The sequence below is a fragment of the Echinops telfairi genome, unplaced genomic scaffold, assembly GCF_000313985.2.
Source record: "Echinops telfairi isolate 266 unplaced genomic scaffold, ASM31398v2 ScPeMD7_7458;HRSCAF=8496, whole genome shotgun sequence".
In the NCBI taxonomy this organism is placed as follows: Eukaryota; Metazoa; Chordata; class Mammalia; order Afrosoricida; family Tenrecidae; genus Echinops; species Echinops telfairi.
In genome coordinates this window covers 33,654,396-33,677,071 of record NW_022111358.1, presented here as the reverse complement: position 1 = coordinate 33,677,071, position 22,676 = coordinate 33,654,396, and the positions used below count along the sequence as shown (strand labels likewise).

General features: G+C 46.7%; 1 protein-coding gene across 1 annotated transcript in view; it reads right to left on the bottom strand.

Moving 5' to 3' along the window:
* Positions 1–1,611: 1,611 nt before the first annotated feature.
* ITGB3 (integrin subunit beta 3) overlaps positions 1,612–22,676 on the bottom strand; it is a 39,453-nt gene continuing 18,388 nt past the window's right edge. Inside the window, exons 9-14 of the mRNA XM_004707259.2 lie at positions 21,741–22,170; positions 15,416–15,638; positions 14,376–14,476; positions 11,355–11,474; positions 6,819–6,985; positions 1,612–5,011 (exon numbers count right to left, since the gene is read on the bottom strand). Coding sequence (XP_004707316.1) covers positions 4,943–5,011; positions 6,819–6,985; positions 11,355–11,474; positions 14,376–14,476; positions 15,416–15,638; positions 21,741–22,170 — 1,110 coding nt within the window. The 3' untranslated portion in view covers positions 1,612–4,942. The remainder of the gene's footprint in view (positions 5,012–6,818; positions 6,986–11,354; positions 11,475–14,375; positions 14,477–15,415; positions 15,639–21,740; positions 22,171–22,676) is intronic.

Genomic DNA, 22,676 nt, shown 5'->3' with positions numbered 1-22,676 from the left:
CTAGGTTTGCTGATCGATGGAGCTGCAGTTGGAACCGAGTACCCTCCCGCCAAAGTTTGCTGAAGGAGTGAGATGCCTCTGGGTACTTATGAGCACAGCTACAAGAGTTTTGTTGTTGTTGTTGTTGTTAGATGCCTTCAAGTCCGTTCAGACGCATAGAGAACCTCTGTGCAACAGAACAGACCACCACCGGGTCCTGCACCGTCCTCACAATTGTTCTTATGTTTGAACCAATTGTGCCAATCCATCTTGTCGAAGGACTGCCTCAATTTTGCTGCCCTTCTACTTCTCCGGGCACTGGCGTCTCCTGACATGTCCAAAATATGCAAGACCCAGTCTAGCTCTTCCTGCCTCCAGAGAGCATTTTGGCCATACCTCCTCCAAGCAGACCTGTTTGTTCTTTTGGCAGTGCTTGGAACTTTCAATACTCTTCACCAGTACCATAATTCAAATGCATTGATTCTCCTTCAGTCTTCCTTATTGAATGTCCACTTTTCACATGCATATGAGGCAATAACCAATACCATGACTTAGGTCAGGCACACTGTAGTCCTCAAAGTAATCCCCTTGCTTTTCAAACACTTCAAAGGGGTCTTGTGCAGCAGATTTACCCAATGCAATATGTCATTTCATCTCTTGACTGCTGCTTCCATGAGCATTGATTGTGAATCCAAACAAGATGAAATCTTTGACAACTTCAATCTTCCCTCCATTTATCATGATGTTACCTATTGGTCTAATAGTGGATTTTGGTCTTATTGATACTGAGTTGTAATTCATACAGAAGACTACAATCCTTGATCTTCTTTAGCAAGTGCTTCGTGTTCTCACTTAGCAAGGTTATGACATCTGCATGTCACAGGTTAATAAACTTTTCTCCAATCCTGATGCTGAATTCTTTTTCATATAATTCAGCTTCTCTAATTATTTGTTCATCATACAGATTGAATAAGTAAGGTGCTAGGATACAATCCTGACACACCCCTTTCCTGATTTTAAACCATGCAGTATTCCTTTGATCTGTTTGCACAACTGCCTCGATCCATGTACAAGTTTTGCATGAGCACAGTGAAATGTTCTGGAATTCCCATTCTCCGTAAGGTGATTCATAGTTAGTATTGAGCCACATAATCGAATGCCTTTCCATAGTCAATAAAATAGATGGTTGAACTCCAGCCTCAGATTTTCTCATTTGCTAGGGATGGGTGGGGCCTGAGACTTTTCATTTCTAACAAGTTCTGAGATGATGTTTGCTAGATATGGCTGGGTCCCAAGACTTTTTATGTCTAACAAGTTTTCAAATGATAGGGATACTGCTGGTTCTGGGACCACACTTTGAAACCCCTTATCTTAAATGAAAGCTGGACACTAAAACCATCTTATAAGTAATTTGCCATTATACTTTCTTTTAATCATCTTATACTTGCTGCAAACAAAAGGAAATTTGCCTTCGGTTCTGTGGCGGTGCTACAATTACTAAATAAACCTTTTTAAAAATCCCAGCTCGGGAGGGAGCTGATACCAAGGGCTCAATAGAAAGTAAATGTTTAGAAAATAATGATGACAACATATGTACAAATATGCTTGATACAAATGATGTATGGATTGTCATAAGAGCTGTAAGAACTCCCAATAAAATGATCTTTTAATAAAAAAAAAACAATAAAGTAAAGCCCAACTCTAAGAGCAGTAATCAACCTACTCATTTTGAAAATGTTGTTATTCAAGTCTAAAGAACTGGATTGAATTTTGACATTAGCTTTAGTCCCCACTCTGTAACATTCAGGAACATGATTGTTCTTGGAGGAAATGACACTTTATTTTCCCTCGCCCAAATGAAACAAGTAACACAGGAAGCACTGAACTGCCTTCAGCCAGGTTTTTTAGGCGCATTTTTCATGCACCATTGCACAACTCAAGCAGGGAGGTGGCTAGCAAGTTAGAAAGGCACTTTAGTCCTTGCAACCAGGAACGTGTACCAAGAACAAAAAGTGTATGTTAAAATAATGGATGTTCTAGGACTATCCGAGAGGTAAAGAAGTGACTCCTATGTGGCAACCTGTCATCCAGAAGTCGGGATTGTTTTAACTTTCCCACTGCTGTCCACAGACTGACAGGAATAATCTCCCAAAGAGCTGGGCAAATAGCTCATTTGGGCTGTGTTGTCTGGTACTAAAATGCTATTTTTTTGTTCTTCTAACATGACACCAAGCTTGGCTATATGCTATCTTACGATTACAGCTCCCAATTGACAGAGAGGACCGTTCTTCAAGGCCGATAAGTCTCATTCCTGAAGCTTAGACAGGATTCCTAGTGAGGTTTCCTTCCTCTGGATACACTTTGCACCCCTTTGTTATTGTTTCTTCATATAAACCATCCTGCATAAAGAGAATGCCCCACTATTACTCTAATGAATCCTATGTCTCCGTAGCCAAAAACTATATTTGGGTTCTAAACTCCTTGGGTGTGTGATCCTCTCCGCCCCTCCCCATATATCTACCATACTCTCTACTGTCAAGTCAATGAAACACAAAGCAACCCTATAGGACAAATGAGAACGTCTCCATAGGGTTTCTAAGACTGTCCGTGTTTTTGGGAGCAGACAGCCTCATCTTTCTCCTGCAGAGTAGCTGAGAACATTAAACCACAGGCCCTGTGATTAGGAGCCCAATGCTTAACCCCGTGTCACCAGAGCTCCTTCCAACCATCGGTAGAAGCTCCATGAATGAGCCGGTGGCTGTCATTTGCTCCATTCTTAATTCTGTGGTTTATTCTTAATGATTTCACATGGATGCAGTGTACAAGCTCCAGCTACTTTGCTTGAACTCCTTTTCCCTCACATGTAGACACAAATATGTGCAAAGGAAGGAAGGAGAGCTAAATGGAGCTCAGATGCTATATCAGGAGATGTAACTGCTAACAGAAATGGAAGAGGGGTTCTGAGAGACGGGGGGAAATCAGGCTTTTTCACTGAGAAAGGTGACATAGAATGAGTGACATCGGCTCTGGCCAAAGCCAAATCGCTCAGACCTCCCAGCTGAGAAACAGCATCAACAGCCTGTAGAATCTTGAGGCTGCCTGGCTGGTGTCACAGTAAGCTCTAAAACCTTAGAATGTTGGGATTGTGGTTGGGTGTCTTTGAGTCTATTCCAACTCAGTTGCCCTAGAGGACAGGCTAGAACTACCCCAGAGGCTGCAATCCTGACAGGAGCGATCGCCAGGTCTTTTCTCCCGCAGAGCCGCTGGTGGGTTCCCATCACCAATACTTCCCATAGCAGCAGCAGGACTCCTTCTGAGTCTGAGATTCTTAGGCTCTGGATACTGAAAGAGACCTTTCAAGATCAACTCATTCAAGTCGATCCTGACAACTAGAAAATGAAGCCTCAGACGGCAGATGGCCTCCATTGATGTTCAAGGCTGCTTCATGACAATGCCAAGATCAGAAAGAACACAGATCTGCTGTGCCTCAGAACACCGCCTGGTGATGGAGGTATTGCTAGGAGTAAAAGGAACAACCCGTTTCCCTCCTCTTCAGGAAAGACCCCGCACGTCCGTCTGTCCATCCTCACAGGCTTCCAGGCAGAGCCCTTCCAGGCCCATTGGCTATGCAGCAGCAGCTCACTCTGAATGAGACCAGGTAGCAGTGTGTCTATCCAGCCCAAGTCTGTGTCATTGTTTATGGTCCCCCTTCCTTGATTATCAAATAAAAGCACACATAGAATTGCATTTACAAACAGGTGTGCTTATATACATTTTTTTTTATATTAAACAAGTCTTGTCATGGTTTCAGATGTGACAATAAGATAAAATGGCACTTGTGGCCTCTCAGATTTTGAAGACGGAGTTAAAATGAGGTCCATAGGACAATGGGTCGGACATGCTGACACACAACTGGCCCATCATTCCACCCTGGCACTTGGGCCCAGCAGGCTCAGAGATCCGTAAGCATGGATCTATCTTTCAGACGACACCCAAGAGGTAGATAAATGCCATTAACCCCATGGATGGATATAGTACACTGAGGCACAGGGGTAGGTGTGCGGGGGGTGCCTTGGGCAGGGGGAAGAAGGTATGAAGGGCCAGGGCCAAGCATCGGGCTCTAACCATAGCACTGGGTCTTCAGAGAGACCTTCGGGATACAGCAAACGTGTACAGCAGTGAGAATGCAGAAGGAGGAGGTAAGGTGCTGGTGCTGATCTCTGAGTAACACACTTCTAAGTGAATGTCCAGGTTCATGCGGCAAGCCCGAAGGTTGTGACTGTGAATTGGGAGGTCCTGGTCAGGCATGACCTCCCCAGGGCGCCTTGCCAACCTCACTCCCAATAAGTCAAAAAGTTAGGTAGCAAGGGCTCCTCTTATAGGCTAAACTGAGGTGAGGGCAGAAGACACAAGCAACCCTGGTGGTTCGGCAATCCCCTGACTCCTTCAACCCGAGAGGAGAGGAAGTGATTGAACTCCAGATGTCACCTCAGGTACAAAGCCCAGTAGTTTCCACCATAGCTTCTGAGAGGCAGTCCCTAGGACCAGACCCACTCATCTTCTGATAGAGCCGAGGCTTGGCGTTCCTTCCTCGGGAATGAGATGCCTCAGTGCCACCCTTCTCTTCAGGGAGAATGGTACAACAAGGTAAGCTGGCATCTCACTGAGGTAAAGAACACCTGCTCAGCCACATGGGTCACCCTCAAGCTGGGCAGGAAGAATTCCTGTAGGAGCATTCTGAGGACAAGGGCTGAGGAGCTCCCATTATCGGGGACATATCACGAGTTTTAAATTACATGTGCCCACATACATCACAGTTATACACACACACACACACATCCACATACTGACATTCTTCCATCCCACCCTACTTCAAGCCCCACAGATACGGTCTCTGTAAACACAATGGGAGAGACTCCCCAAATCCTGGGAGACTCTGGTAATGATCTGCAGACGATGCTGGTTATGAACTGCCCCGGTAGGTGATGTTGGTGAAGGTGGATGTAGCCTCTTTATACAGTGGGTTGTTGGCCTGAGGAGAGAACAGAGAAGTGCCTTACAATGAATTCCTCAATTCTTTCTGCCCTGAAGGTTTATATTTCCATTTGAGACCTTTGCCTAAGACATCCATCGCTAAGATACACCATCAATGGAATAGCTCCATGCTCAGTTCACCCACACATTAGCTCTTAGAATGGGAATGAATAAGAAAGAAGAGAAAGGAAGATGAGATTGAAGCTATTGCATCACTGTTAAAAAGGGATTCATCTTAGCAGGGGTGGTTCCGTGGGAGAAGTCTTGCCTTCTTGAGTTCTGAAGGAAAAAAATTCAGCCTAACCCTGGACCTGCGGGGAGTCAGTCATTTGTCAGGTCCAGAAAAGAAATTTTCTACATTAAAATGTAGAAAATGAACTGAAGAAAAATCAAGTACAATTAAACATGTAGAAGGCTTTCATTAAATGTTGGTCTTGGAAATAGCCTGAGTGCAATCCAATTTTGGAACTACTATCATTTGAGGAAGGGGGGTGGGGCAGAGAGGAGAATGAGATGAACCGCCATCCTCCTAAGGAGCTGATCCACAAAGGAATTCTTACATTAACCTAGTTCCCTCCCACAGCTGGTAAGTTACTTCATTTCTCCACTCTATACTCAGATTCCTTATTTGTAAACTGAGAATAATATTAGTGGCCACCACTAGGTCATTATAGGGACAGAATATATTAATACATGAAAACCATTTAGAACAGTTATTGGCACATGGTGAATATTCCAAAAACATTAGCTACTATTATATCTTTTCAAATTTCCGGTGCAATGCTTTTGATTTTGTCAATGAATAATATGTTATAGGTTCTCATTGTAAAATTCTCAAGTTCGTTCTGTCTCCCTCAACTGCAGAATACTTTTCTTTTTTAATTTCTTCACAATGTTCAGAGCAGAGGCAGACACTAGGCATCCTTAGCCAATACTCATGGGTATGACACCCATGGCCTTTGCGTGACATTAGGGGTTTCCAGGAAGCTCAGACAAGGGGACAGTCAGGCCATCTCCCAATGTCCAGAACTGAACTGTGGTAGTTAGATAATCTGTTGTGAATTTGAGAGGATTTAGAGTGAAGGGGTGGAGTTTAGCCTGTCAATCAGGTCGCAGCTTGATGACCTCATTTGGAGGCGCTAAGGAGATAAATACCTCTCTGGAGGCAGGATGCAGCTCACTCCCTGCAAGTCAACCCTGTGGAGAAGACACCTGGAGAGAGACTGATGGAGCCAGACCTCTGGAGCCGGAGGAGCCACAAGGAGACCCCCGCCAGCGCTGAGATGCTTACACCACCACTGGATCCACAAGACTTCCCTGTCTTATTGCTGCATTGGCCTGTCATTCAGCAACATTGCATGTGTTTCGTAGGATCAGACATATGGGTTAATATCGGACTTATGAACTTGATCTGGACTGGGCTGGGATGTTTTCAATTATAATTGCTCTTTATATAAAGCTCTTTCTTATACACATATGAGTGTCTCTATGAATTTGTTTCTCTAGTCTACCCAGACTAACACATGAGCCTACTATCCTGAGTATCTATACTGCTTCTACTTTAGGGTAAGGTGACCAGATTTTAACATTAGTAAAGTGGGACAAAAGTGGGACACCATTGCTAAAACTCATATCCTGGTGAAATAGCCACATGACAGCCGAAAACCGTATACCCTAGCTTGTCGTGCTTTTTGAAATCGGGACTTTTTTAAAATGCTGCGGGACGCGGGAAAAATTGTTAAAACTCGGGATTGTCCCGCCAAAAGCGGGACGTCTGAATCAAAGCTCCCAGCCCAGACTCTTACCGTGTCCCATTTTGCCCTTGCTCGTTCTTCCTCAAATTTAGCAAACTCCTTCCGGTCATGGATGGTGATGAGGAGTTTCCAGATGAGCAGAGTAGCAAGACCGATCAACAGAATGGCTCCCATCACTGAAAGCAGGACCACCAGGATATCAGGACCCTTGGGACAGTCTATCAGGAGAGACACAGAGCAGGTGGTTGTGAATGAAGCAAAAACCACTTGAACAGACTAAAAACAGGTCTACTTGACAAAGTACTAAAGTCCTGGAAAGGTCTCTGACAGAAACAGGATGGTCTTCGACATTTTGTTTTCATGGCAAAAAAATAAGTGATGTTGAAGACAGCAACAATTTGTCCTCAAGTGGTTTAAATCAGAGGCGGTGAGTTGGTCAGCCATGGGCTGAATCCAGACTACGCAGTGTTGCTTCACACAAGTGCTTATTTTATATTTATAAACATATACATATGCATATATACACATGCACACACACATAAAATTTTGAACAATGAGAAAACTTTCTCCCCAAATTTCTGATTTTTCTTTGGCATCTCTTTTTTTAAAAGAAGGAAGATCTAAACGCACAAAGTCAATATTCTTCCTACAGAGCAACAATCGTCCAGAGCTGAGCAACGGCTGCTCTTTGGGTTCTCTCATTTTCCCCTCTTCACCACTCTGTATTTTCCCCCTAAAACCAAGGCCAAGTGTGGCTTGTCATTGTATTTATGCTACTGTAGACTTGGAAGTCAGCCTGCCTGAGTTTGATTTCTAGATTACTCTTCCATGTGACCTTGAGTAAATTATTTAACCTTTCTGGGTAGTTCTCCTGGTTGTCTATTTTTTAAATGGGGAAAGTAATAGCCCTGACCTCAAAAGATTGTTATAAAAAATAATCAAGTTAACTATTAAAAAAAAACAACAATGCAAGCACGCAATAATTATCAGTTGCCATTACTATTGAAAGGTACCCTGATGCTGTTGGGTAAGCACTGGACTGCTAACTACAAGGTTGGTGGTTCAAACCCATCAACCACTCTACAGGAGAGAGACAAAAGCTTATATAGGTTTTTTGTTTGGGGCATTCTTACTGTTATTATATCCAGCCAATTTCACTTATGTATTTACCTACTGAGTCCTATAGGGTTCAGATATTTATATCCCTGAGTCTTGGGAACCCAATGAGCTTTTTAACATCCCCAGAGATCAAGAGCCTAACACGATATGTTGGGTCCTTTCCCAAAGTATTCAGTCATTTAAAATCCTAGCCCTATGAAGAGCCAACATCCTGTTCAACCCCTGTCATCAGCCAAGACAGAGGTGCCTCATTCCTCATCATTGAGAGCTCTGCTTCCCATAAGCCGCAGGTGTTTTACTCCGGTGACTCCTCGGGTGTTAGGTAACTGGGTGTTTGTATATGTGGGTATGGGTAAGTCTGGAGAAGGAGTTACACTCACTCACCACACTGTCTCTTGCCTTCTTCCGTAAACATGCACCCTGTACTCACCGCACACCATGCAAAAACAGCCACAACCACAAACCCGACTTGGCTATATCTCAACCCACCAAATAACAAACTCTGTCTATAATTAAAGAAGAGCCGGGAGAGAGGCTGTGAGGTCCCAAGGTCCCATTCCTAGGAGTGGAGGGTCTGAATTCTGGGAAAAGCAATTATAAAATCTCTGGCAGACGGGGGTAGGAATGACTCTCAAACCTCAAAATGAAACTCCCTCAATTCCACTTGTAAGTTGGCCAGGACAGGTAGAATGCCAGGAAGACTAGCTGGAGGAGGCAGGAGTGGTTAGGATTTGTTCATCTGTTAACCATCTGCCCTGAAAGGATTTCACAACAGGCTTCCTGGAAGCAGAAGACAAGATCAGATGGTGCCTGGGGGGCCCTCCCAGCCACAGTGGTGAGGACCCATGGTGTGTGTGTGTGTGGGGGGGTGTTGGTGGGGGTGTGTGTTAAGGGTTACCCAAGGACAGTGATGTCTAAGCAGGATTGGAAGATTTAGCAAACAAAAGTACAGCACACCTAGTTACATTTCAATTTCACATAAATAACTTTTTAGATAAGTATGTACCAACTATTGCTTGGGGCATACTGTATTTTTTCTGGTAGCCCTACATGAGAGTAATGGGGGCCCAGTTCAGGGTAGCCTATTTCACAAGGGCTAAAACTGTGCCTGGCCAATGCCTCCTCCTTTGGCAAAGCTCTTTGTACTGCCCTACAGTGACATAGCCCTCCCAAAGGAGCCTCTACGAGGACAGGAGTTGGAGAAGGAGAAGGTAATCATTGCTTCCATCCTTGGGGCTCTCTGGACATGGTTAAGGGAAAGAAAGAAGAGTCTGTAAGAAGAACAAGGTAGCTCTAGGTAAACGATGGGGTTCTGGATCTCTGATCCCTCTCCTTATGTGGAGGGAGGGGTCTACTGAGAATAAGCCAGGGAAGAAACTGCCCACCCAGGGCTTATGGGTACCAACCCAGGTGATGATCACCTTTGTCCTTCACAACTCCAGGGAGTGTAGTCCAGTCTGAGGAGAGGAAGACAAATCATTTTGGTAAGTGATCCAGGAAGATCACCAGCAAAGAGAAATATAACAAAGAGACGTCGTAATGTCAAGCCGCAAAGCAAGGCCACACGACCTTTCTGAAATAAGAAGAGGCACAGGTACAGATAGAGAGGTGTCAGGAAATCTGTGAAATGCATTGTTTGTACAGGTGAGAAAGGGTAGGGGAAGTTACTGTCAGATTAATCCACATCCTCTCCCCGACAGATATCTATGCACTCAACCCTCACACCCTCCATGTCAGGTTTCCCTTGAGTCACTAAATAAAGCTAAGGCTGATGCCCTCTCTTGACCTTCCTTCTCCTTTGTAAATGGTGAGACCGCTTTGAATGATGAGCAATACCCCAAACATACAACACGCTCCTTTCCCCAAAGAGACAGCCAATACCCTAAATGACATGGCGATAGCACAGCCCTTCTCTACCCAGGTGTGAGGTGAAGTGTCTCCTCCGGCCTTTTCTGCCTCCCTTTTCTATTCATCGTCTTCCTTCCCCAAGCAGCCAGACGTCTCCTAACAAATTCCAAGATGAGGTAAGCATACCTGCCCTAAACCAGCCTGTTATTGAATCATTCAAGAACCACTTATTAAACATGTCTTCCCTGCATACGACTGAGCTAAGCATGGAGGTGCAATAATAAGACAAACACGGTTCCTGCTTTCTTAGGGCTTACTATCCACCGAGGCACACGGGTCCATAAATAAGCAATTAAGATGTGTGATGAAGATCCTTCTAAGGGAAGCGCAGATGCCCTGGGAATCACACAGAAGCACAAATCCTGGAATTTTTCACTAGGACCTTGGTCTACGTGATGGTTTGAAGAAATTCCTACAGCTCCAAAGACTATCAGGAGACAAATGATTCCACCTCTGCTTTCAGTTTGCCCCCACTGGGTCTCATCCTCTCGGCCCCCCGGGCCGTGGCGCTTCTCTTCTCTCACACCAGTGCAGTTATTTATGTTCCTGTCTCTCCCGTGGCCTGGGCTTGCCATTTCTGCCTTATTCTATTCCCAGCATCTAGCACAGCACCCGACAGATAAGCACTCAGAAATATTTTCTAATGATCCAGATTTGAATCTGCTGTTCGGGGGAAAGAAAGGAAACGAAGGCTGTAGGGAAGGAAGAACACCTGTGCCGGATGCGAACAAACCACAGGTACAGTGGGCTCGCCTGCTTCCAGAGAGCCCGGAAAGCAAGTGCTCTCTTTAAGTGCCACCATCCCATCGCATGTCCTGTGATGAACAGTCAATGCTCATCAGGCCTTTATCGATGACATGTTGCTCTTGACGGTCATTTTGTTTTTAATAGAGCAGATGCCTTAGGCCAGCGGTTCTCAACCTGTGGGTCACACGACCCCTTTGGGGGTCAAAGGACCCTTTCACAGGGTTGCCCGATTCATAACAGTAGCATAATTACAGTGATGAAGTAACAACGAAAATAATTTTATGGTTGGGGGTGGTCACCACAACATGAGAAACTGTATGAAAGGGTGGCAGCATGAGGAAGGTTGAGAACCACTGCCTTGGGCAGAAAAGTTGTAGAACTCAAATTTCTTACTTCTTGACAATGTCACCTTGGGAATGTCATGGTATAGTTTTTGTTCCTTTGATGAGATCCATACTCATCTTTCTCCTTTCCTAACCCACCTGTGCTCACTCTCTCTGTCTCCTCAATTAACAAATCACTGCCTTATGTTTACAAAGGACCCTTTATTCACACAACAGGCCCTCATTTATCACTTGTGAGGTCAGCAGTTCAAACCCAACAGACCCTCCTTGGGAGAAAGATGAGGCTGCATGTAAAGATTTACAGCCTCCGCAACACCATGTATGGACACCATGAGTCCAAATCAACTTGATGGCAGTAGGCTTGGTTTCATCAGGCAGGACAGGTTTGACCTGGCACATGAACAGGTGATGGGAGGACATTACTCCTGAGTATGGTTTCCCCGCTTCTGAGCCCTCGGGCTTCACATACCTGGCTCTTCAACCACATACAGGATGGACTTTCCACTGGCATCTTCATAATACTGGAATCTGACCACGCAGTCATCCTTGTTCTTGTAGGTACAATTCACTGCATCCTTTCCAGTGTCCCCTAGGGGAAGCGGGACATGAAGAGATAAAAAATAAGTCATTTATTGGAAGATGGGCTCACTTCCCCAAAAAGCATCAGTCATAAGACTTATTGGAATATATATATATGTTATATATATATTCAGGGAATCCCATGCATTAAGCAAGAAACCTCTATTTCAGATGGCTAGTGTGCCTGGCAATTGCCTCCAGATGACTCTCATTGATGAATATTTGCCCCTTTGTAGGCCCATTTTGGTTCTTCTTCCTTTGTCTGGAAGGAACATGACATAATATCTTCAAATGGGTTTAAAGCCTAGCTCTCCCACGTACCAGTTGTGTGATCTTGGGTCAATTTCCTGACCCTCAATGAGTCTTTCTTCATTGATCAAAAGGAAAATAATACCCTCATTTTGCAGGGTTGGTGAGAATTAAATTATATAAATGTAACAGTACCTAACAGTAGGAACCCTGGTGGCATAGTGGTTATGCACTGGGCTGCTAAGGGCAAGGTCGACAGTTTGAAACCACCAGTTGTGCCACAGGAGAAAGACAAGGCTTTCTACTCCTGTAAAGAGTCTCAGAAATCCACAAGGGCAGTTCTACCCTGTCCCGTGGGGTCACTGTGAGTCAGAATGGACTCAGTGTGGGTGAGTTTGGTTTGAACACAGTGGGTAAGGTGCCCTGGTAACACATTGATTTGCAAACTACAACATCAGCATTTCAAACCCACCAGTCACTCTGAAGAAGAAAGCTGGCACTTTCTGGGCCTCTAAAGCTTTTGACCGTTTCAGAAACTTAAAGGGGCAGTTCTACTCTGTCCTACAGGATCACTGAGTCAAAATCAACTCCACAGCAGTAATTGTTTCGTTTTTATTTTTTTACACAGTAGATACCTTCTCTATCTTACCACTCTCATCGTAGTCAGTGATTCTGCATAGCTTCCATACTCAGATGTATAGAAGGGGCTTCAAAATGCTCCTAGAAATTTTCCATTAGCTTTTAGTGACATTTTCCATGGCTTTTTTGAAGCCCCTTCCTGGATCTCTCATGCCTGCTTCTGATTCAGTGTACCCCTGCAGAGCTGTCTTTCCTGCGGCTCCCGTTACATTTTCTAGGCTTTCTTTCCTCTCAAACACTTGTTATTAACTCTAAAACTTCTTATTCTGCCAGTAAAACAATGGGTTATCACTTCACTAGCTGCATTATGCTCCGCACTCATAAAACAGCCTGGATAAAACTGACATACAAGGAGATTGAGCTAATGTACCACGGTCACACAGCAAACAAGGGATGGAACAGGGCTAAAATATGAATTTCGAAGGACATCCTACAGGCCTGAACTCAAAAGGCCAGTTGCTTACAATAGTCAATAACCCAACGGTATGCTAGCACAGGGGAAAGAGTAAGGATTTATGTGTTGTTGTTTGTAAACATTTTTTGTGTGAATTGGGTGAAGGTTCATAGAACAGCTCATCAGCCTTATAGTCAACAATCCAGGCACATTTTGTTTCGTCTCATTCTCCCGAAGGTTCAGTGCTTTCTCTCTGTATTGCTTATAGCCATAGAGCCTTTTTTCCTAACCCTCTTAACTCCCTCTTTGAATAAAGCTGCTCTTTGGCTCTTAAATGGTTCGGTATTCAACCACAGGGGCGAGTTCAGTTCCAGGCCAAAAAGATGACTTCTGCCAATGTCTCAAGGATCCCACCCGTCTAGAGACCAACTCACTTATAGTACCTCCATGATAGAGATCATAAAATGCCATCCATCTCTCAGCAACATCTCCCATCTGAGCTAATCATCGGCAGCCTACTCTTTGCCAGAGGACAAAATGCCCCTTCAAACTCCATGGTCAAATGGCCACCCTCCCTCCAGGGTCATTTGTGGTCTATCCAAAGGATCCAGGGATCTGATACTTTTCCACAAAACTCCTGCGCAGGAGCTGACTGGTTATGTCTGATTGTACCTCTCTCTGAAAATGTCCTTTCCAACTTTGTGGGCGATTGTTATCTTAGGAGAGATTGCCATCTGAACCCAGATAACGTGCTGACAGCAGCAGAACCCACTTCCTTTAAAGTCAAGATTAAGCCCAAAAAAATGTTTCCACCAAGAGTTCCATGCACCATTATTTGTACTTCTACCTTGTTCCAGACGGGGCTGCAGACAGCCACAGGATATTTAGGAGACACATTTTGCACTTGATCTTAATCAAAACACCAAGAAGTGATAGGATAGACATTTTGGTGACAAATTCCTAAGAGTGAAAGTTTCCTTCCAAACCTGCAAAGCTATGTGCCTGAGTATTGCTTAACCCCAAAAGGGTGTTTATGAAATGCTATTAGCCTAGCAAGCTCTGGTGATGACTGTCATGGGTTATCATTTTCCATCTATACACCTCAGTCTCTTTATCTGATCTTCCTTTCCTTGGGGAAGTGGGACTAGGGGGCCTGATACATATCTTTAGAAGTTATTTTCAAGGTCTAGTAGCGTCTATGAACTCTGGCAGGAAAAAGAGGAAGGGTTGCTGAGCCATTAGTCGGGGTGCACGAGGACTTCCAGGGACATTCGCTTTTATTAAGTGCCTGCTGTACCTCAGGCCAGAAGGCCTGGTGATGTAGTGGTTCTGAGTTGAGCTGTGATCCGAAAGGTTCCAAGTTCAAAACCACCAGCTGTTCTGTAAACAGCTACCAGTCTCAGAAACTCACAGGAGTATAGAACCTTGCTCTATTAGGTCACTATGAGTCAGCATCAATTCAACGGCGCAGCGAGTTTGTCTTTTCGTTTGGTGACCCGGGCCTGCACAAAATTCCTGGGAGGCAGCAATTGTGATACCATTGTACTTGAGCATTGGAGAGGTTCTACCATTGACCCCAAAACATCTTGGAAGTTGAGTGTGTGGGACTCACAGTCACAGTCCACTTACTTAGCTCCTTCACAGACTCAATCTCATCCCGGCAGTAGCGGCTGCAGGTGTTCTCATCATGCAGGAGTCCCCGCTCAAACTTCCGACACTCCACACACTCCCTTGGTGAAACACAGGTAGGTAAGGCACAAGAGGAGGAAATCAGAGTGTGCGCCATCAGTCACTAGGCAAGCTGCTCCACCTCAGTACAAATTAAAGGACAATGTAACCGCTGTCTGACCATCCGGTTCTGAAGCCCAGAGAATCAACTCTGGAAGTCAGGAGTGAGAAGTGCCCTCCTTTCCCACAGGCAGGGCCTGGCAGCCTAAGGCCCCAGCTCTTTCCCTAAACTTCCTCACGTCCCAGCCAGGGCTGTGACAGAGGGGGAACACGATGCCAGTTTGGGGAGCTGGACACCAGAACTAGTGACACCATGGAGGGGTCCAATAGAAAATGAAATTGTAGGGTCTTTTATTCAAAAGTTATTAAGAATGTCAAGATAGCAATAGTAGAGCATTAACTCCAGTACAGGAAACCCCGGCAAGCACCGCACCAGTCCCATGCTCTTCTTAAAATGACAAGAGCAATGGCAGGGCCATAGACTTGTGCTGACAGGACTTCCTCTAAGGTCCCGTGGTTCTATACTGGCAGAAGTCCTTGTCGCACAGTGTCATTCATATAACTCCATCCACACACCTCTCCCACGCTCAGAACATCAGCATGGTAATGGCCCATAAAATTAGATGCCTTGGCCCTTGTCCCTCCAGGAATTCCTGGGTGATGTTAACAGCTAATGTGCTCAGCTGTTAACCAAAAGGTTGGCATTTGAAGGATGCAGGAGGAGTCTCTCCAACTGGAGTCACGGGCTGGCACCCCTCTGGCCACTCCCTTGTTGGCTCCACCCCCAACGTCCTCAAGGTTTGCAGTAGAAAGAGGAGAGAACCAGTCACCAGATTAAGGGGAAGGCAGATTCCTCTCCCTCCAGGGTTGGTGAGTAAGAGATCAAATCTGGAGAGTTAGGGGCGAACTCTGTCTCCCAACTCTCCAAGCTGCCCACTCACTTCTTAAAGGTGCAGGCATCAGGGCAGGTGGGACACTTCTCACAGGTGTCCCCGTAGGAGCCCGGCTGGATGCAGACGCAGCTGCCGCATTCGCACTTGCCCCGGCCACTGCACAGCAGCCCGTTGGTGGACATGCAGGTGTCGGTGCGCGTGGTGCAGTTGCAGTAGAAGCCGGTCCAGTCGGAGTCACAGAGGCAGTCCCCACAGCTGCACTGGCCATGACCTGCAAGTGAACAGCCCCAGGGGACGGGCCAGCTGGTGAGGACCCCACGCCCACCCAGCAGCAGACTGCAACCAGTTGACCCTTTCTCCCACCAAGCCAATGATGATTCTCCTGGTTGGCCACGAACTGACTCACGCCCTCCTGGTGAGAACAAACTCCGTTCTCTGGGTGCACCCTGTGGGGCGGGACTGGGCCTGAGTCACACAGGAGCAAAAGAAGCTCAAAAGCTAAGGCTCCGTGCAGATCAGACGAGAGCTGTGCCCCATAGCGCTGTCAATGGCTGCTTGTTCAGATGTAGGTCACCCAGCTTTCCTTCCGAGGCGCCTGGGGGCAAACTTGAATGTCAAGCTTTTGGTCGGCAGCCAAGCACCTGCACTGTCTGCTCCTCTCAAGGACACCCGGGCTGGGGGGTTAGATTGCTCAAATGCGAGGATGAAGTCTCAATGCCAAACCAGAAAGCAAACGAACACACTGCCACCGAGTGGATTCCCGAATCAGAGAGATCCTACAGAGTAGAACTGCCCCTGTGGGTTTCCGAGACTGGAACTCTTTATTGGCGTAGAAAGCTTCGTCTTCTTCTCAAGTAGCAGCTGGTGGGTTTGAACTGCTGACCTTGCAGTTAGCAACCCAACATGTAACACACTATGCCAGCAGGGCTTCACTCACAATACCATGGTGCCTCTAATAGTCCTTTCATAAACCAAAGCAGCAGGTTTGGGGATTTTTTTTTTTTTTTTATGATTTAAAAATTGGCTCCTCCACCCCTGCAGAAAGGTGACTCATTCTCCAGCACTCCGAAATCAGGAAGGAGTGAGTGAATAATAAAAATCTGATTGTTAATCAGAGGAAAGGCAGGGACCAAGGGAGGAAGTAAGGTGAACTGGTCTGAAAACCACAGCACTGCAGGAGCAGAAGGGCCCTGGGGAGGTACAGAAGAGAATGAAACAGAGTTAGGTACCAAAAGCAACTAGCCAGCCACTGTTAGTTGATCCAACTAGTGTCCCCGGTGGCTCTAACTTGTCTCTCTTGGCCACTCTGAGTCCCTCTGGCAGAGACTCAAGCACCATCCTTCGGTAGCCACAATGGCATTCAAAACGCAGGCGTATGTCACTGCCTTGGAAAGAAAGGTGGGTTCCTGGGGACTGTTGGGGAACCCAACCAACTGCCGAGATGCCTGGAGAGCAGGGAGGCTGGGCTGGCTGGGGATAGGCAAAGAAGGAGGGCTTAAGTCGGGTTCCTCAGGAGCACAGTTTGAAGCGAGGAGTCTCAATGCGAGTGATTTACTGAGGAAGGGGGACCGAGAGAAAAGCCAGCCAGGACAGGGCAGGAGTCAAAACTAACTGGCTGGCCATCTCAGCCAGACCTCACAGTGTGGTGAGTAACGCCACCGAGCTAGTCCACCCTGGGCCTTTTGTAGCCCTTGATCCATCAGCAGGAAGTCCCTGGGGAGCACAGAGGGTTAAGCCAATGGTGGTGGAAGGTGGACCTCACATGGAGCGTCTCGCCTTGAAGGACACGTGGAAGGAGATCTGCTACTGAAAGGTCACAATCTTCACAGTTCTACTCTCACCCGTGGGATCCCCGGGAGTCCGAATCCACTGGACAACAACCATCAACAGCCCTTCACTCCCTGGCCACGATGTGGGGGGCAAGGCACCTCCTGTCAGCTGAAGGTAAATCTCCATAGAAAGGGCAGCGGTGAGCTCAAAGCAGCCAACCCTCACAGCAGCTGGGGAGCGGGTGTGGCAGCCAGCAGACTGGGCCCCACGGGGTCCATGACATCCTGCCCTCGGCCACGGCTCCCAGAGGAGGGAAAGGCCGCCACCACAGAGGCCTGGCAGCATTTAGCAGCCTCGGCCTCCTCAGTAACCATGTCCCATAGTATTTTCTTTGTGAGGCTAAACAATGTGGTCTTTGAGGAGAAGTCTGCCAGGCCAGCTGAGGAGTAAGGTCGGGAGGAGAAGTGGCAGGCCGAGCCAGCAGGGTGACCCCAAGCCCTGGCAAGGGCAGGCCTGAAAGGAAGTCACAGTATGGTAATATCACGAGATTGGCACTCCTCCAGCAAAAGGAAAGCCTCCCCTTAGTACCAGGGACAGCACAAAAGTCAGAGGCGGGTGAGAAATGAAGAAACGGAGCAGAAGGAAGAGGGAAAAGGAGAGGAAGGAGGAACAGTGGAAAAGCCATCACTCCATGTGCAGCTAGGGACCCTGATACCCCATTCCACACCTCTCCTCTCTGAGCCAAGGCTTCCTGGAGGCTTATCAGAGTCCCCCTCCTCCATGAAGCCTCCCAGTCCTCCCATTCGCACAATGACCTCCCTGTAGACTCCTGTAAGGCTCCCTGAGGACACCTCCCTGCCGGAAGTGGCAGATTCTGCTTTGTGCTGTGAATCCTCCTTGTTGTTGTTGTCAGGTGCCATCAAGTCGGTTGTGACCCACAGCAATCCTACGCACAAGAGAAAGAAACACTGCCCGGCCCCGCCCCATCCTCACAGTTGTTCCTATGCTTTGAGCCCATTGTTGCAGCCACTGTGTCAATCCATCTCCTGAGGGCTTTCCTCTGTTTTACTGCCCCTCTACTTTACCAGCATGCTGTCCTTCTCCAGGGACTGGTCTCTCCTGACAACATGTCCAAAGTACGTGAGACTGAGTCTAAGCCAGAAGCTACATCCAGATTGCTCCTCTGATAAGTCCTTAGCTAAATTAAAGGGTGGTCGTTATTCTTGCTAGTTGTCTTTGAGTCGATTCCAACTTTTGGTCAGTCTCAGCTCATGGATGGTGTGGCAAGTAGAAAGTCCTTGACAACAAGGACCGGTGTCTGCGGCGTGAGTGCTAATAACAAGCAAACACAAAGACCGTGTCTCCAATTGGGACTTGGGAGCAAAGGCACCACAGGAAACTGGCTGCCCTAGTTATTGCTTAGGGGCTATGGAAATGGCTCAATCCAGAGCATTCCACTTCATGAGACCCTGCTTGTGGCAAGGGGCGGACCACAAGACCAGCAGCTGCGCTCATGGACAATGAGGAGCTGTGCTTTAAGCTCTTTGATATGAAGAATCCTGACCTCCTGCTGTTCATCTACAAGGACTGGTGCCTGGCATAGAGCAGGGGCTCAGGAATGTGTGCCCTGGAGGGTCTAGCACTGGAGGATGTGATGACCACACCAACACCCATTAACTGGGACAGGGAGGGGTATGCAGGAAAGCTGCCCAGCCTGCCTGGGACTCCCTCTTGGCTTAGATGGGAGCACTATGTGGACGAACTGTTCTCACCCTGGTGGGAGGCAGGAGCTGGGTTGCTGACCAGGGCAGCTTTGTTTTTTGGCTTCAGTAGGGCTGGCAGCCAAAGGAAACACATTTTGGCTGGTATCCCTCCCATGCTGCCTCACACCAGGGAGGGGGACCCCGCCTCCTTTCATCCCTTGGTCTCCAGTGGGCTATCTTTAGACCTCCCCACTCTCTCCCTCTTAGTTCCAACCTTCTCCCTGTGGGTCTCCTTCCGCAAACTTACCATTTCCTTTGGTACTTTGAATCTGGCATCCAACCCACCCCCCCAAACTCACTGCCAACGAGTTGATTCTGACTCATAGCAACACTATAGGACAGAAAAGATTTCCAAGACTAACTCTTGACTGAGTAGAAAGTCTCATCTTTCTCCCGAGGAGTGGCTGATGGTTTCAAACTGCTGACCTTGGGGTTAGCAGCCCAAACCACAAGGGCTCCTTGAATATGGCATAAATATTATTAAATATGAACATGTACTGCTATTGTTTGTATGTAGATGCCCATGTGTAACTGGCCTCTCTCTTCCCTAAACTCTCTGGTCTCTCTTTCTCCCAATCTCTTTCCTCTCAAATTCTGTCGGCATGAATAAAGGAAACAATGTGTGAATCATAAAAAGATGCTTTATATTATGTTGGCCATGCTCTAGAATGCCACAGAATTACCTTTCTAATTAAAGTTGATGTTGACATTAAAGTAAACATCTGCATGGATGAGCTCAACAGTCAGAACCCAATGCTAATGAAGACATTTGGGTCAGGGATTTGGTCACATAGAAGCCATCTCTCAGTTCCATTGGCCACTGAATATACTTATAACCCAATCCAACTGGCATGCGGATGTCTATTCTCAATCTGTCACAAGAGAGATCAGGCCACAGTGGTATAGCTCTGCAAAAATCTATCTCCAGTACCCTCCAAACAACTCTACATGCCTATTTGCCCTCGGGCAGTGTTGCCTCATTTCTGTACATAGCAAGACTACATTAGAATTAGTTCAACTTCTTCTAGTGGTCAAAGTACCCCAGGAATGTCCTTTGGGCAATAAGCAACCAGCCTGGGCTCCTCAGTGGGCCTCAGGGCTTTACTGAATTTTATAAGGAGGACAACTGAGCACTCAGGAGGTTGAAAGACTCAAAGTGCTAACTGTCTGTCTGATGGCTGGGAATCTCTGGGGCCACACTATACTATAAGGTGCTCTGCAATCTTGAAAAGTCCTGTCTGCACCGTCCAATATGGCAGCAACTAGCCACATGTGACTGCGGCCTAACAGAGGAACTGAATTTTTTATTGTATCTTATTTGGATTCATTTAAATGTCATCGTCACCTGTGACTACTATACTGGACAACACAGGCCTCGAATCCAAAAAAAGTAGTACTCGTACTAGTAAAATATAACATTAAATTAAAATTAAAAACCACTGTCATGGAGCCCATTCCTACTTACAACAACCCTCTATAAGGTTCCCAAGATGGTAAATCTTTCCAGGAAGAGACAACCTCATCCTTCCACCAAGGAAGCCACGCCTGCCTGTGGTTAGCAGCCCCGGGCCTACCCACACTCCCACCAAGAGTAATAACAAAATCATGCTAACGTCTTATGCGAGCTTACACATTTCTGGGCATTGTTCTAAGTCGGTATAGCTAACTATATACAGATATAGGAGCCACAGCAGCAGCAGCAGCGGAGGTGGCGGCGTGATTATGCATTAGGCTGCTAACCTCAAGGTCAGCAGTTCAAAAACACCAGCCACTCCTCTGGAGAAAGATGGGGCTTTCTGCTTATGTAGAGTTACAGTCCGGAAACCCACAGGAGCAGTTCTACCCTGTCCTATAAGGTCCCGAAGAGTCTAAATTGACTCAGTGGCAGTGAGCTTGAGGGGTTCTTAATATCTATATAGACTATGTTCTGAATCTGTCTCGTTCTCTCTCCCTCTTTTTCACCAACCACATATGAACAAAATTTATTTTTTTGGAAATACATGCTTATCCAATAGGAGAGATTGACTGTATTGCTTTTACCTGGGCTTGAAAGTTTTTAGTCATAAACTCTGATAAAGGGAATGAAAACAAGAGTAGAAAGAGAACATCTGGATACTGAAAGAGAATATTCAAAACTTTAGGCACCTAAATGGATTAAGGAATCTGGTTAGACTGTAGGGCAAATTCTGCAATAGATCAAATTCCATACTTGGCAAAACTCCTTTTTCTGAGACTTACTGTTACTTCATATGTGATAGGGGGTGGGGTTTTTAAATCATTTTATTGGGGGCTTGTACAACTCTTATCACAATCCATCCATCCATCCATTGTGTCTAGCACATTTGTACATTTGTTGCCATCTGAGTCTCTTGTGACAGAAAAATGGAAATTTTTTTACTAACTTTGCTAGACTTTCTGATACCGGGCATTTTTTACATCTGTAAGTACTGAAAATGTAATCACCGTAAGTCAGTGATTTTATTTTTAAACTCTAAAAGGGGTCTACTTTATGTTCAAGAGTTTAAGAACCACAGATTCTAAAGAATTAGGAAAGGTAGCAGATAAAAGGAAAGAGGAGACATCACATTCACCTTGAAGTTTTCCCCCCTTCCCCTGCAGTTGGGGAGTGAAGCATTCCCCCGGTAGAGATTCCTTTCTTGTGGCCCCACATGCAAAGCCACGGGGAGCAGCAGTGTTTTGTTTTTCTGCCACTGGAAGGGAACATCACTTACTCGGCGGCACCACCTCCCCTCGCCAAGTGTCCCTGTGGGTCCACCTCAAGCCCTGGGCCTAGGCTTCTAGAGGATCCAGGGACGGGTGGGGCGTGGGGCTCTACTCACCAGAGCACAGCTCCCCCTTGTAGCGAACGCAGGAGAAGTCGTCACACTCGCAGTACTTGCCGGTGATTTTGCCAAAGTCGCTGCTGTGACAGACACACTGGCCGCACAGGCACTCGCCCCGCTGGCTGCAGATGGGCTGGCCCTCCCGGGGGCTGCACTCATCCTGTTGGGAGGGGCGGTAATCCTCCTCGGAGCACTCGCACTGGGGCCCCAGCCAGCCTGGCCCGCAGCGGCACACCCCACACTCAAAGGTTCCATTGCCGTTGTTGCAGCGGGAGCTGTGAGGCTGGGCCTGGGCCTGGCAGGCACAGTCGCAGTCAAAGGTGACCTGGATGGTGAGGCTGTCTTTGAAGCCGACGGGTTTAATGGTGAAGGACTTCTCCTTCTCCTGGGGACAGCCACGCACCTTGGCCTCGATGCTGAAGCTCACCTGGAGGTACAGCAAAATTTTCTTTAGATACAGAGGGGCGCTGGAGCACAGCAGCTGCCTCTGCCCTGCTCGGGAGCACCCCGTTAGCAAGGTAAGCATAGGCTTCCTTGTGTTTATTTACTAAACTGTAGTGAACAGTTAGTTTCACATGGTTTTGGCCATATCCCATATGACAGTGTTCACTGCAACTTAGTAAGGAAGCACAAGTAAGCCTGTGCTTACCTTGCTTATTAGGGAATCTGCCTCTGGGAGTATCCAGGCTTAACCTGCAGGGATCTGAGGCTCTTCAGCCTCCTCACTACCAAAGGCTGCAAAGCAAATACAATTGCAATGGGACAGCTATGCAGTTGTGACGTAGCAGACTGGGTTCAGAGACAAAGCATATAGTCACACACACAAATGTTTTAACTGTTGTTGTTTTTTTTAATCTACATGTGAAATAAACCAGGGCGAGGCAAACAGAGCCCGTAATCTTGTGAACACCGGACTCTGGCCAACTGCACTGA